We start from the raw sequence: 15305 nt of genomic DNA, 5'->3' as shown, positions 1-15305 counted from the left end.
TAAAGATAGCCATTCCCAATCCACTTTATCTAAATTATTTTATAATAAATTAATTGCATTTGGATTTGAAGATAAATATTTCCAATTTACTTTATCTAAATTATTTTTTAACAATTCAATCGCAATTTTATTTTCAAATAAATTATCAGATCCAAATTTTTCTATATAAAGATTTTTTTTTAATTTTTCAGAATTTAATATTTCAATCTTATATCCATTATCAATCTTACCATCACGCATTTCAAGATATCTATATCCATGACCAGTTTCACGCATTGCCCTATATAAGGATTTATATACTGTTTCTTTTCCTGTTTCCATGTTTGTTAATTTAATAGTGACTGGTTTTTTCTAAATTGTTTTTAATCTTTCATATTTTGGATCTATTTCTTTTTTCTCTTCTTTTACTGGATGTATTCTAGGTCTTCCAACTGGTCTTTTCTTATCAGTTGCTTCTGTTGCTTTTGACGCGATTGATTCTTTATCAATCAATCTATTATCTACAGCAATCATTAACAATGTAACATAATTTTTAGATGTTTGTGAAATGTTATTTTCTTTTAACAACTTCTGCAAGTTTTCCTTTGTATAATACATTTTTATTATATAAAGATAAAATTTTTTTTAAATCAATTTAAAAAAAAGTTAATAAACAACGTTCAACTTATTTCCGTCTAATTGAAAGTGTAAAAACTTATCCGATATTACAACAGCAAACGCTTCAGTATCTGCTGGAACAGCTGCATTAAATGTTGCTTTAATTTGTACATCAACTACTGAGGGTTTTAATTTTTCTGATTGTCTACTAACATCAAAAACCATAAGTGGGTATAAATCTTTATAGTCTGAAGGAGTTATGTTGCTTTGTGTTATCAAACCGTTCATTCCATAAAATTTTTCACTAAATACAGATGCATCTCTATAGGCTCTTGAAAATTGATGATTTGGAAATGATAAGTCATTGTCAGCAGCTGGATATCTTTTTTGATTAAGCATAATATACATATTTTTTCAAGTCACAATTATCAAATATCGAAGAATTAACTTCTTGATTTCCATCCTTATTTGTTTGGAATCCAACAATAATGTATCTTGGTTTTTCTGGAGATGTCTTTACGCTAAGTCTCCAAGAAAACTTTGTAGATTGTGGAACAGTTATAGTATCAGACTGCCTTGCGCGAAAAGTTACTGGGAGTGTCACTTTTGATTCAATACTTTTATCAAGATTAATTCTCTCTATATCTGATGGAATCACATGTGGTATGAACAATGGTATTTTATCAAGATTAACTTTTCCTGCAGCTGCAAGAGCGTTTCTAAAAATTGCTTCTGTATCACCTTTTCTAACAAGAGTTAGTGTATGTTTAAATCCGTAAATAACTTTGTTGTAATCATCGCAGAATCTAAAAATGTATCTTAAAGGTATACAAAATGAAAATGTTCCCTTTGTGGTTGGTTTCTGAATTATGTATGATTGTCGTACTGCAAACCCTGAGTTATCAGCAAGTACTGCTGTTGTTGAACTATCTTTATACCACAATTGGTTTAATCCTTGCGCTAATTGAAAGTTGTTTGGGTATTTAAGCATTCCTAACATTGTAGTTGCTTGACCTGGATTAAAAATAGTTTCTATATTTTGGTTTGATAATTGATATGATATTTGACTAAATAAGTGCATAATAATATTATTTGTGAGTGACACTGCATCTGCATTAACATAAGCTGTCCCATCAAGTTTAAGAAGTCTTCCTTCAAACAAAAGATAAGCCTCAGATAGAAGTGTGAACAAATTTTGTTGCTCAATGTTGATTCTTATTTCTCCAGCGCTATTTAGATTTGTGCGAGCTACTGGTTCATATTCATGGAATTCAAATCTTTCAACTCCATCATCCACAGTTGGGATTTCTGTAAAATTTAATACATCAGAAGTTGCCATTTTTTTATATACAATATAAATTTTTTTTTTTAATGGAAAATAAATATAAAAAAATTAAGGCCTTTTTTTGCTAGATCTTCTATCCTTATAGCTGTTGATTTTGTTGAAGACCCCATCATTATATTATTTATATTTGGTGTAACTTCATCAGCTTTTTATTTAAATTTGAGATTATGTCATTAATTTTATTATTAATGACTGTATTTGGTTGTGAAACTTTTGTGAAATGCTTTTCTAATTAATTGTTTTCCTTTTTCAACTGCAACATCTTTAGCAGCTTCTATTGCTGATGGTGAAAGTTCTATCCCTGCTGATTTAGCAGCACTTATTGCAGTTTTTCCTAAATCGCTAGCAGCTAACCTCTTCAACATAGCTGATGACACTCTTGTTACATTTGATGATGCTGCTCGTTTAAATAAATTTATTAAACTGTCAAATTATACCACTTCCTCCAACAACTTGCTTCTTAACATATCTCTTATTTTTAACAAATAGCATTTTTATGTACGCAATTTTTTTTTATTTTTTTTTACTCATGTTATCATATTCATATTATCATATTCATATTATCATATTGTTAGATTAATTTGTATTGCTTTATACTGATCACTATTCATAACACCTTGTCTTAACAATTCATTACAAATTGCAACAGCTTCATTCCTTGATCCAGTATTACCTGCTCTCCATGCAGCTATGCGTAATTCAAGCATATCAAGGAGTGCAATGGGATCGCTAGGAAGAAGTATTGGTCCTATTCCTGTTCCCTTTGATTCTCTTTGATACTCAAGCATTCTAGTTCTCTTTAAGTCTCTCCAAATGGGGACTATTATTTCTTTGTTTTTTTCGCTCCGAGATGACTTTGGTTTTCCTGAATCAGTAGTAATTGCATCTGTTTATATTATTATATCTCGATAATTGTGAAGATCATCTATATTATATATTTCCTTATTAGGATTAGACTTTGTTAGTAATTCCCAACGACCAGGAGTACCAATGTATTTTATTCCATTTATATCTATATTATTGTTATTAATTAATATTGGAACTTTTCCTATAAAAAATTTACCCTCTTTAGAATGTATTCCAAATGTAGTGTCTGTAGACTTTTAACTATAAGTATACATCCTAAGATAGTCTTTTGCAATTTTTCCCAACTTTAAAAATTCATTAGAGGGCATTATTTCTTTAGATCCATTAGTAAGTATTTCAGGATATGCATTTGAAAAGATAAGAGCAAATTGATTAGCTTGATCTTGCAATTTAGATATATCCTCCTTTATTCCAGATTGACTATCAATTAATGGCTTGTACAATTTTGACAAGTCTATCTGCAAATTAGAATCTCCAATCTTTTCACTAAGATCATTCTGCTGTATTCTTTTTTTACTCTCTGATAATTCTTTTACAATTTGATCTCTCTTTTCAGTGTCTGTAATTTTTAAAAATGACATTTTGTTTTTATATAAAAAAAATTAAAAACACAACATAAAAGTTTATGTTGTGTTTTATGATTTACGTTTTACGTTATACGTTTTACGTTACGTTTTACGTTACGTTTTACGTTACGTTTTACGTTACGTTTTACGTTACGTTTTACGTTACGTTTTACGTTACGTTTTACGTTACGTTTTACGTTACGTTTTACGTTACGTTTTACGTTACGTTTTACGTTACGTTTTACGTTACGTTTTACGTTACGTTTTACGTTACGTTTTACGTTACGTTTTACGTTACGTTTTACGTTACGTTTTACGTTACGTTTTACGTTACGTTTTACGTTACGTTTTACGTTACGTTTTACGTTACGTTTTACGTTACGTTTTACGTTACGTTTTACGTTACGTTTTACGTTACGTTTTACGTTACGTTTTACGTTACGTTTTACGTTACGTTTTACGTTACGTTTTACGTTACGTTTTACGCTTTACGTTACGTTTTACGCTTTACGTTACGTTTTACGTTTTAGCAAACTATTTAAATAATCAATATTAAACGTTCCACAATTCTTCTTAATCTCAAAGTCTTTATAAATGATATCATTTGTTTCTAATAATCTTAATATAAGTGCCATTGATAAAATACTTTTTATTAGTTTTTTTCTTTGAAACCACACTCTAATTGAAGTACATATTTATCTATAATTCTTAATTTATCCTGTTTTTTAACATTATTCCATTGCTTAAGTGATTCTTTAATGTCTTTTTCTACACAATAAAAATCACTATCTTCATTCCAGATAAGTTTATAAACTTTATTTCTCTCATCATCACTATAAGTTGATGGTATCTGAAAGTTTCGATAATCAGTGATAAATATAGAGTGACTTCCTGAAGTCCAATCCAAGAAGTTCTAAATATTTTTTTTTATTCAAATCTCTTTCACGTTTACTACATTCTAAAAAGAACGGATATAAATGTAGCATATCTTATTATTTGTCAATAAAATGTCAAGTGACTATGTTTTTATTAAACCTACTTTGAATTACTTTAATAGCTTCTTCTCTCCCTTGGTCGATTAGTGACAACTTTGTTTGTTCATCAATTTCATTTTTAACTTTTATTCTAATTTGCTCCATCATTGTCTGAAATTTTTCAAGTTCACCAAGTATTAACTTAAATTCCTTGTCATCTATATGCCCATCTACTAAAGCTTTAGAAATATAATTGCTTATTGTATTTAGTTTTGAATCAGCAAGCACTTTAATCTTTTCATGCCTTTCTGCTTTTAAATTCATTTTTTTATTAATTTGTCCTCCTATTATTGATAACACACCTGCACCTAATGCTGCACCTTCACATGCAATAACTACTGGTGCTGCAATGATTGTTAATAAAAAACCAATTCCAATAGTTCAAAGTGCCATAGTGCTTGCTAGTAATACATTATCAATTGCAGAAATTATTTTTGCAGCTCTATGATATTTTTTACTTAGCGTTATTCTCTTTTCTCTCTCACGCTCTATTTCTTTTTGAATCTCGCCAATTTTTTGTAACCGATATGATTGGTCTTGGTTTTTGAATAGATTTTTCTTCAGGTGCATTAGGAAGAACAGGCTAAATATTGTTATTCTTAGTAAGTATAGCTGAATAAATGTTATTGTACATTTTATTATTGTATTCCATTTTTAATAAAAAAATAAAAAAATTAACACAATAGATTAACAGAAAAAAAACAATCTCCTTTTTTTATTAACACATCAGAATAAGATTTATTTACAATTGTTACTATAATATCATCAACAGACTCAGCTATTATACAATCTTGTAAACTTAACATTTTTAATCTAAGTTCATGTTTTAATGAAACTAACGCAACACCCTTATTAACTACTACACCAAACTTTAAAAGAATATATTGATGTGATAGAGATTTTATTGTAATGTTACGTTGTGCAAATACATCATAATAAACCTGAACCTGTTGATGTATAACCATTTCCACTACGTAAGTACAATCCATCACCTACAGAACTTCCTTTACTCCATGGTCTCAAATATAAACCAGATCCTGCACATGTTAATTTAACTCCTTGTCCATTCTTTTTTATGTACACAATACCATTTCCAGCAATTTTATTAATCATAGTTGATCCAGCTGCTGAGCCTACTCCTGAAAGCAGTCCTGTTGCAAGTGGTGGTATAACTCTTGATGCTAAAGAACCAAGAAACGGTAAAAGTGCACCAATAAATTCACCTTCTATTTTAGAATTGTGTACTAGTTGTGTTTTTACTTAAAATAATTGATACCACATTCAATTGCATTTTTAATTTTTTCTATTTGGTTTTGTGAAAGATTTACTTTAATATTAGTATATTTACTCATTTTGTTTTTATATGCATTATAAAAAAAATGATTATTTTTTTTACTCTTATATGAAATCTAATAGCTAATTTTTGTCCTCGTAAATTTATTAGATTTCCATCTTGACCAACCAATTTAGTCTCCATCTTTGAAATTGTTTTTAGTGTTATTGGTAAGTAAATTAAGTTTAATGGCTCTTGAATAATTTTATATCCAGGAGCAACACTTGGGAAAAATGAATATATAACGTTTTCTGTTGTTCCATGTACATAGGATGATGCTATTATATCATTTGTTACACTTATGCTATTAATACTTAAAATGTTTACTATATTATCTGATTCATGAGATCCTGTTGAATATACTTGATTGTTAAAACCAAGAATAGATCTAATTGGATTTATAGGTCTAAAATCAACTTTATAACCAGCTTCAATATTTAAAGTTGTTTTCAATGTATTATAACCTGATGAAAATATAATACTAGTTTCAACTCCATTAATAATTTTACTATTTTCAGTAATTTTTTCCACAATATACTTATTTATATCATCAATCTCATAACTACCTTCTAGAATATTTATATCTATCCAAGTCGCTCCATTATCTGAACTACATCTAAAATTGTTATTTGAAGAATCAACATTTGGAAAACTGTAGAATATATCAAGACCAACTAATGCCATTTCATAATCTTTATCTTTACTTAGTTGTATAATAGGAGCAAACTTCTCTTTTATATGACTCCTTTTATCATTCAATATTATATACATTTTTTATATACAAAAAATTATTTTAAACTTTAGATGGAAAATAAAAATTATCTAATCCACTTCTATATTTTCCATTTTCTATTTTAAAGATAAATCTATAACAACAAATCCATGAGGTTCTGACCAAGCATGCTTACAAAATCTATTAAACTCATCTTTGTTCATATCACTAGAAACATGATCTCTATAAATATGACTTAAATTCTTTGAATCTTGAAGAAATAAGCAAATAAAATTGGCGTTTTCTCTAATAGTTTGTCTAGGTAACATAAAATAATTTTGTGCAAGATAGAAACAATCTACATTATTATGTCTTCCTCTTATATAATATTTTTCACACTTATTTTGTTTTGTTAATTGCAAATCATCAAACATCATCAAATTATTCTTGTTAATATCGAGATCCTCAGGATTTGGTACATCTTCATCTGTTTTAAAAAACTTACTCTCCATATCTGCTTTATCTTTCATTTTTTGAAACTTCTTCATTTACAAAATCTGGATTTGCATTTAATTTTTCTATTTGGTCTTGTAGCTTAAATAGTTCATTAATAATTTCTTTTGGCAATATTTTTTCAAAAGAGCTTTTTAATATTTTGTATTCTGGTTGAAAAAGAGACTTTCCAAAAGCTTGTAAATTATTTTAATCTAACCAACCAGGTCTTAAAAGTAAATTTAATAATAAAGTAGTTTTTCCACAACCCGACTTTCCAACAATAATTCCTCTTATACTTTTTGGTAACAACTTGTTATTACTTCGCTTATTTTTATTTACTTTCCATGAATAATCTATAATATCCATTTTTATATATAAGATTTTTTTATATATATAAAAATGTACTGTGTCAAATGTAGAAACAAAACAAATACACTAAACCAGCGAAGCGTCGTGAGCAAAAATAATAGAAATATGTCACGTGGAACTTGCGCTATTTGGGGAACAACAAAAACTAAATTTGTGTCAGCTTTGCACGGAGGTGATTTAGTTAGTTCAATTAATTCAATAACTAAAAAAATAAAATTACCATGGGCAAAGTTCCCTGGTGAAATACATTTACCTGGAATGAACTTTGCTGGTCCAGGTACTAATTAAGATGAACGAATAACTTCTACTGATGCATATAAAGAATGGAGTAAACCTATAGATAGAGTTGATAATGCAGCTTATCATCATGATCTTGCTTATAAATACTTCGATGATACTGCAAAAAGAAATTTAGCTGATAAAATTATGATCGAAGAAATGGATTCTATAAAAAATCCAACAATACGTGAAAGAATTGAACGAGGTATTATAAAACCTATTATACCATCTAAAGCAAAGTTTGGGTTAGGTCTTTCAGACCCATATGAATTAGGTGTTAAAACTACTCAAAAAAACTACAAACGATCAGTAAAAAATCAAATAATTTCCATGGATCCAAAGGATCTAAAAAAGAAGAGGATAAAGAAGTAGGTCTTTCAGACCCATGCGAAGTAATTCTTATGGATCCAAAGGATCTGAAATGGACTGACAAACTAGCAAACGAACTTCATAAACCAGTTGTAAAACATTTCAGAAAAAGAAAAGTGATTGTAAATGGAATCGATGAAATATGGGCTGCTGATTTAGTTGACATGCAATCTTTCTCCAAATTCAATGACGGTATAAAATACTTATTAATGGTGATTGATGTTTTTTCGAAGTATGGATGGATTGTTCCATTGAAGAGCAAAACTGGAGTTGATGTTGCTAATGCTTTAAATAAAATCTTCCACGAAAGAAAGTGTCAAAAAATATGGGTAGATAAAGGCTTAGAATTTTATAATAAGCATGTTAAAGCATTAGGAGTAGAGTTATATTCAACTGAAAATGAGGAAAAAAGTTGCGTAATTGAACGTTGGAATAGAACAATGAAAGATAAAATGTTTAAGTACTTTTCAGCTAATTCTACTAGAAAATATATTGACGTTTTAGATGAAATGGTAAATAAATAAAACAACACAAAGCATTCTTCAATTAAAATGACACCAGTTGAAGTTAGCGATAAAAAGAATGAGAATATTGTTTGCTTCAATCTAAATGGAAATGTACTTTCAGAGTCTGTAAGACCAAAGTTTTCAATTGGTGATAGAGTTAGGGTAACTAAAAAGAAAGCAACGTTTGAAAAAAAAATACACACCGAGATGGACTGAAGAAGTTTTTACTGTTTCAAAAATTCAGTTTACAGTTCCACCAACTTATAAATTAACTGACAATAATAATGAAGAATTACAAGGTACTTTTTATGAACAAGAAATGCAAAAAACGGATTAAACTATATTTTGGATTGAAAAAGTTATTCGTAAACTTAAAAACAAATCATTAGTAAAGTGGTATGGATATCCTGAGTCGTTTAACTCGTGGGTTGATAATAAAGAATTGATAAGTCTGATTTAATAGGAGTAATTTACTATTATGCGTAGGACTTCAAATTGAAGTCCTACGCATCATCAAGTCTCATTGAAGTTCAATGAGATTTCAGTTATGAAATTATACCTTGAAAAATTCTTCGAATTTACATGGGTCTGAAAGACCTAAAAATTGATTTAAAATTACAAAATTACAAAAAAAACTTTTAGCTCAGAGTTTATAGTTTGTAACCATAATATATTAATATATTATGGTTGTTATACTACCATTATCTTTATATTTTAGTTCAGACACTTTTTTTGAAAATGCACTTTTTTTAAGGTCCTTTGGATCTACGGAAAAATCTTTTGATTTTTTAGATCCTTCGGATCCATGTAAACTCAAAGAATTTTTATGAGCTAGAAACAGCATTTCATACTAAGACTGGTTTAAATGACTTATGAGAATATGGATATGTTTATTGCTAAATATGATATGAGGTTATGGTTAAGGATATGGTTGAAAAAAAAAATGAGCCAGGACCCGCCTTTTTCTACTACTTCTAACATCAACCCAAACATAATTATTGGCGTCTTTAAAGGGTTTCTTTGTAGAGCAAAACAAATCTGCTCCCAAAAACACCTCTCACAAGAAATTGATTTCCGCAGAGATACATTTTTAGAAAACGGCTATAACAAAGTAATCTTATTAAAATAATCAAAAACTATTTAGACCGCGTTTCAAAAAATACTACATCTAAACAATTAAATAAGCAGTTTGTTAAACTACCTTGGATACCTATTTTTAGCTCTAAACTCCGAAGAGAATTTAGAAAACAAAACATCAGATTTATATGTACTTCAACTCCCAATTTAAATAACATACTATGCAACAACAAAACAAAATTACCACCGAACTTGAACCCGGGTGTTCACTAGCTTAAATGCTCATGCGGAAGTATATATATTGGTGAGACCAAAAAGAAAATCATTTCAAGAAGTGCGGAACACCAAAGAGCCTGTAAAAATCAAAAATGGTTGAGTTCAGGAGCCACGGAACATTCTAGAACATGCCGTGGTGCTTTTGATTGGCTGAATCCTAAAACCTTGGTAGTCATTCCAGAATACAGGATAAGAAAAATTAGAGAATCCCTGGAGATAATCCCTGGAGATAAAGTTATAGAATCCCTGGAGACAAATAAAGCAAGAATTCGACGCGAGATAGGTATTGGGCAAACTGTTCTAAATAGAGATGACGGGGATAACGTGAAAACAAAAACTTGAGGACCAATTTTGACAGAAATTTAACTGACGTCACTATTATATTATTTGATTGGTTTTTATAATAACAATAATAATAAATATGTGCTCCTTTTATTACCATATCTTAAAATCAGTTAAAACCAGGAATGAGACCGGATACCCGATCTGGTTTATTAAAGTCGGATTCGGATTTTAACAAACCGGACCGGATAACCGGTTTTGGGTTAGAACTTTCAACTATGGGTGAGCAAAAAGCTCACCGATAGTTGAAACCATAGTTGCCTACCGTAGTCATCCATAGTTAGCAAAACCATAGTCACCCAGAGTTAGCAAAACTATGGGTGAAATATATCCGGCTTTTGTTTACATCCGAATCCGAATTTATCAGGATATCTGGTTTTGCTCACCTCTAGTTAAAACACATTAATCAAACTCTTACTACAAGTAGCATAAACTTTGCGTAAAAATTGTACACTGCATAATTCTCCTATCCTAACTTTCTAGAATGTTATATAAATTTTTTTGTAATTTAGTTGATGCGCATCACTTTTTTATATTTAATTTCTTTTCACTACTCATTTTACCAATTTATTTAATGCTTTTACTTTTTTACGGCGCTCGTTAAATTTGTGAATCTTCTATTTGTTTCAACTCACTAAATATTTATCATCTTCCATTACAAACTTTTTCACAGAAAGTAGACTAATACATGCATACTAAATATATATATATATATATATATATATATATATATATATATATATATATATATATATATATATGTATATATATATAAATATATATATATTATATATATATATATATATATATATAAATATATATATATATATATATATATATATATATATATATATTTATATATTTATATATATATATATATATTTTACTTTTGTGATGCCCGGGTCTAAAGGTTTAATGGATGCCCTATAACACTTTAGGTCATAAAATGATAGATAGCAAATAAATTAGTATAGTTATTTTTTATATACTTTCATAGAAAACTTTGTAAAAAGCAAACTAAGGTAAAATCAAGTCTTTATAGACGTGAAATAACTTCTTCATAAGAAACGTTATTGGCTAAATCTTATTTTTTTGGAAGCACAATCGCTTCTGATCCATTGTGGAACGAAGATAATCTTTGATGATAGGTAACTTGCTGAAAGATCTTTTACCTTCTGATGTTGAAACAGGCAATGTTAGAAAGATTCTAAGTTAGACATACACTTGTTGAATAATTGAATGCACCCTCTTGACATAAACTTCATTTAAAAGTTTGACAGGCTTTTCGCTGGCTAGTATATTTCTTCTAAAAGAAAAAAAATGTCGCACTTCATCAGAAAATTCATTTTTACATTAGTCCTCTGGGTAAATCTGGGTAAAGTTCAGCCGGATTCTCAGCTTTTAAACCAAATAACATTTTAAGTAAATATCAATAGTCAGATTGGCAAGTGCAACATTGAAGACATTACTCTTAAAGTTTTTTGATGCTTCTACGTGGTTGTAACAAGTAGTTTCATGAGGTAAGACCTTATTTTTTCACGTTCTCTTTACAGAAAACATAATTTCATTAAATTTCAAGTTTTTTGCAACTTCTGCTGCTTCTATCAAAATCAGGTTCCAAGACAAACGGACTCGATCCAGATCCGTCAAAAGCCCATTTAGAATCTTTACAATATCATCAAGAGTGAGTTAAGTGAATTGAAGCAGTAGACTCACGTCGTTAACTGCCATCAAATACTTAAAGCAAAAAGTGATGAAAATAAAAATTCAAAAGAACTCATCCATTTAATTAGATAATGCACTTCCTTTCTACTTTCACCTGGAAGATCTAACTCTTTTAGACGATGTAATGATTTCAAGATCTCTCTTGGCTTTTTTGCAAGTAGCTTGACTGCTTCAATCAATTGTGTAACAGAAAGTTTATATAATCACTGGCCTGTCTTCTCCTTAAGAATTTTCCAACGCACTGGGCTGCAGTTGAACAGATTGTATGGCTTTTGAATATTTTCAAAATAGGATTTCGCAGGAGCCGATGATTCAATAGCGTGTACTTTACATGAATTCAAACTGTTTGCAGAGCAAGAAATGAAAATCGCTTGTGGATTATTCTGCCTAATCAAAGATTAAACTCCAACTTAATTACCTGCCATATTAGCGCCATTGTCGTAGCCTTGATCGCGACAATTTTTTATGTCGAGCTCATTCTCTTCCAACAAATTCGATATCAACTTTTTTTTTATCAGATCGCTTCTTCTTTTCAACTTATTCTAGCTTAGGGAATCGTTCTTTGACCTCCTACAGTTGATTATCTCTGAAATACAAAAAACAAAAAACGGAAGTAATTTGCTTGCTGCGGGACGAATCGGGAGTGCTGTCAGTGATGATCGTGAAATATATGGATTTTTTGATTTCTCGAATAACCTCTCGAACCACTAATTTGCCGCACTCCTCGATAAATTCATTATATGACTTCCAGGATAAGTAATGAGCTTGCATGCGTTTATCTTGGTGCTTAGCTATAAAATGCATATGATCTTGTAATGTTTTAATGTGGCGAGCAATTAATTCGAGCGCTCCAAGGAAGTTTCCATTCCCATTTTTGAACAAATTTTGATTGGATTCTAATTGCAAACAAAAAATAATCAAAATAGATATCCATATTTATATCCAATTATAACTTATAATTTTGATTTTTAAGTTACAAATAAGATAATGGAAAATATAATTTAAAATTTAAAAACAATATTTTTACCCCAAAAAGCTAAATTTCTTGAAGCCAGAAATGTTGCGACGTCATTATTACTTTGATGATGAATTTTAATGCGATCTGAAAGTTTTCTCCAATTTCCATGTATACCTCCATTCCAAAACAACAAACTGGATTGAACACTGAGTCTGGTTAAATTAGGCAATCCTAAAAGGGAGCAAGGGAAAAAAAGAGGGGTGCCTCAGCCTTTCTCCGAAAGAGCCAATCTCTTCTAACTTATCTTTGTTCTATAAAGATGTAAGTAGAAACTTCGCGTTCTTTTGATCTCTCTAAAGGTGATGACGTTTTTTTGCGAGTCATCTTGATGTCATCGGCAAGAAAAGGTTTGTTGGAATTATAATCTAGCAACTCATTAAAGTCATTGATACCAATCTCTATATCATGTAACTATAAAGAAATATAGGTAGATAGAACTACTTCATTTATTTTTTTATGGATTTCAAAAGATTTAAAAATAATTTTTAATAATTTTCATGGATGTCAAAAGCTTTAAAAATCACTATCTGCTTGCATTTATCTTCGTTTTTTGTCTAACAAATGCAATCTAAAAGCGTTCGTTTGTTTTTGCTTTCGTTTTCTTTCCGAATCATCGTTCTTTTTCTCCATGCAGCTCCAGACAACTGGTTCAATCGTGGAGGTTTTTGATTATTCATGCTAAAACTTATGGCAAAGAATGTTAACTTTTAAAATTTTAAAAATTAAAAATTTTACAATTGTTTTGATATTATTAATTGCAAAGCAAAAGCCAGTACTTAGCAAGTAAATATTCACTGAAAATAAATTTCTCATCGAAATACAGTCGGAATGTATTTTATTTCTTTGTTTACTTCGTCAAAATATAGTCGGAACCTTATGCAGGTGAGTTAAAAAAACATACACACGCACAAAAGTATCCAGGTTACAAAGTTACAGGGATGCTCAAAAGAATCCACAGGGATGCAAAGTTTAAGCAAAAAAAAGATAAATAACTAGAAGTTAGACTTTTACAAACCGAAAATAAGAAGAAATTTTTTTTTCAACGCTCTTCACTTTATTATCTGGCCCGTAGGAACAAAAACCATATTGGGGGGGGGGTCAGTGCTAGATTAAAGGGCCCCGAATAAGTTTTAAGGACCTTTTTTTTTTTACAGTAAGTTTTCTTAAAATTATTTATTTGAAAAATATTGGGGAAGGAGGGGGGAAGCAAATGTCCCTGCTGACTCCCCGGTTGCTACGGTCCTGATTATGCAAACAAAGGCCGATGAAAACGCATGCGTTCAAATGGAAAATGAAAACCTTGTAAAGTAATAATTATCCTATTTTAAATGCAAACAAAATTTAAAAAGAAAACAAAATCAATACACAAAAAATGCTTAATTTTGACTTGACTTTGAACTGACTGGTTTTTATACTTTTGTCCAGTCACTGGCCCACTGTGCACCGTTTTGTCCAATGACTGGACAAAAGTATAAAAACCAAAGTCAGAATTTTAATGCCATAATGTTTTTAAACCATTATATAGATATTATAAAACAATTTAAAACCGTTTATATACACTTAAAATATTAATGAATATACTAATGATGTGGTTGAAGTAGACGCGAATGTAAATTAGAAAAAAAAAAATTATAAAGAGAAAAATGTTGTTTAAAAAATCGATTGAAATAAATAACATTTACATAAAATATTGCGCTTTTAAAAATACTATATTATATATATTATCTGAATTTTAAAAGTTGTTTAACTAAAATTGGTAAGTAATTAACATATTTGCAGCAATTTTAAATACGCTAATTATGTTATATTTTATTGTTTTGCTTTTATTTAACAAAATATTTTTTATTGCTACATCTTGCTTTGATACTTATATATTTTGAAGCTTATATATGTTTTCTTTAATGATTTCATAAATCTAGCTCCCACTAGGCGCCACTTTGGTTTTCTTTCACTTTTGAACATCTCTTACCTAACAAAAAATCTGCAACTGTGCTCAAAAAATTTTATTTGCACAAAATTTTAAAAAACACGGAAAACACATAATACGATCTTACTCATACTAAGCGTAGTACTGAACAATAATATATATATATATATATATATATATATATATATATATATATATATATATATATATATATATATATATATATATATATATACGAATTGTTATTGAAAATAACGATATATTTTGTCAAAAACTAATTTCAGAAGAATTCAATAAATATTTTACAAATATTGGTCCAAATCTTGTAAATAAAATTGTACCAACATCTGTATCCTTTAAAACCTATCTTAAAAACACGAATAACGTTACCATGCTTGATTATGAATTAGGCTATGAAGAATTAGAGGCAGCCTTTGCCTCCTTAAAAAAAAAAAAAGGCTCCAGGAT

At 29.2% G+C, this 15305-nt stretch overlaps 1 protein-coding gene across 1 annotated transcript; it reads right to left on the bottom strand.

Moving 5' to 3' along the window:
* Positions 1–988: 988 nt before the first annotated feature.
* Positions 989–1936, bottom strand: LOC136089989 (uncharacterized). Its single transcript, XM_065816093.1, has one exon. It carries the CDS (start codon positions 1934–1936, stop codon positions 989–991), a length of 948 nt encoding a protein of 315 aa, XP_065672165.1.
* Positions 1937–15305: the final 13369 nt, after the last annotated feature.

The sequence above is a fragment of the Hydra vulgaris genome, chromosome 13, assembly GCF_038396675.1.
Source record: "Hydra vulgaris chromosome 13, alternate assembly HydraT2T_AEP".
NCBI lineage: Eukaryota > Metazoa > Cnidaria > Hydrozoa > Anthoathecata > Hydridae > Hydra > Hydra vulgaris.
Note: the sequence above shows the minus strand (reverse complement) of the source record. Positions and strands in the feature narration are given on the sequence as shown.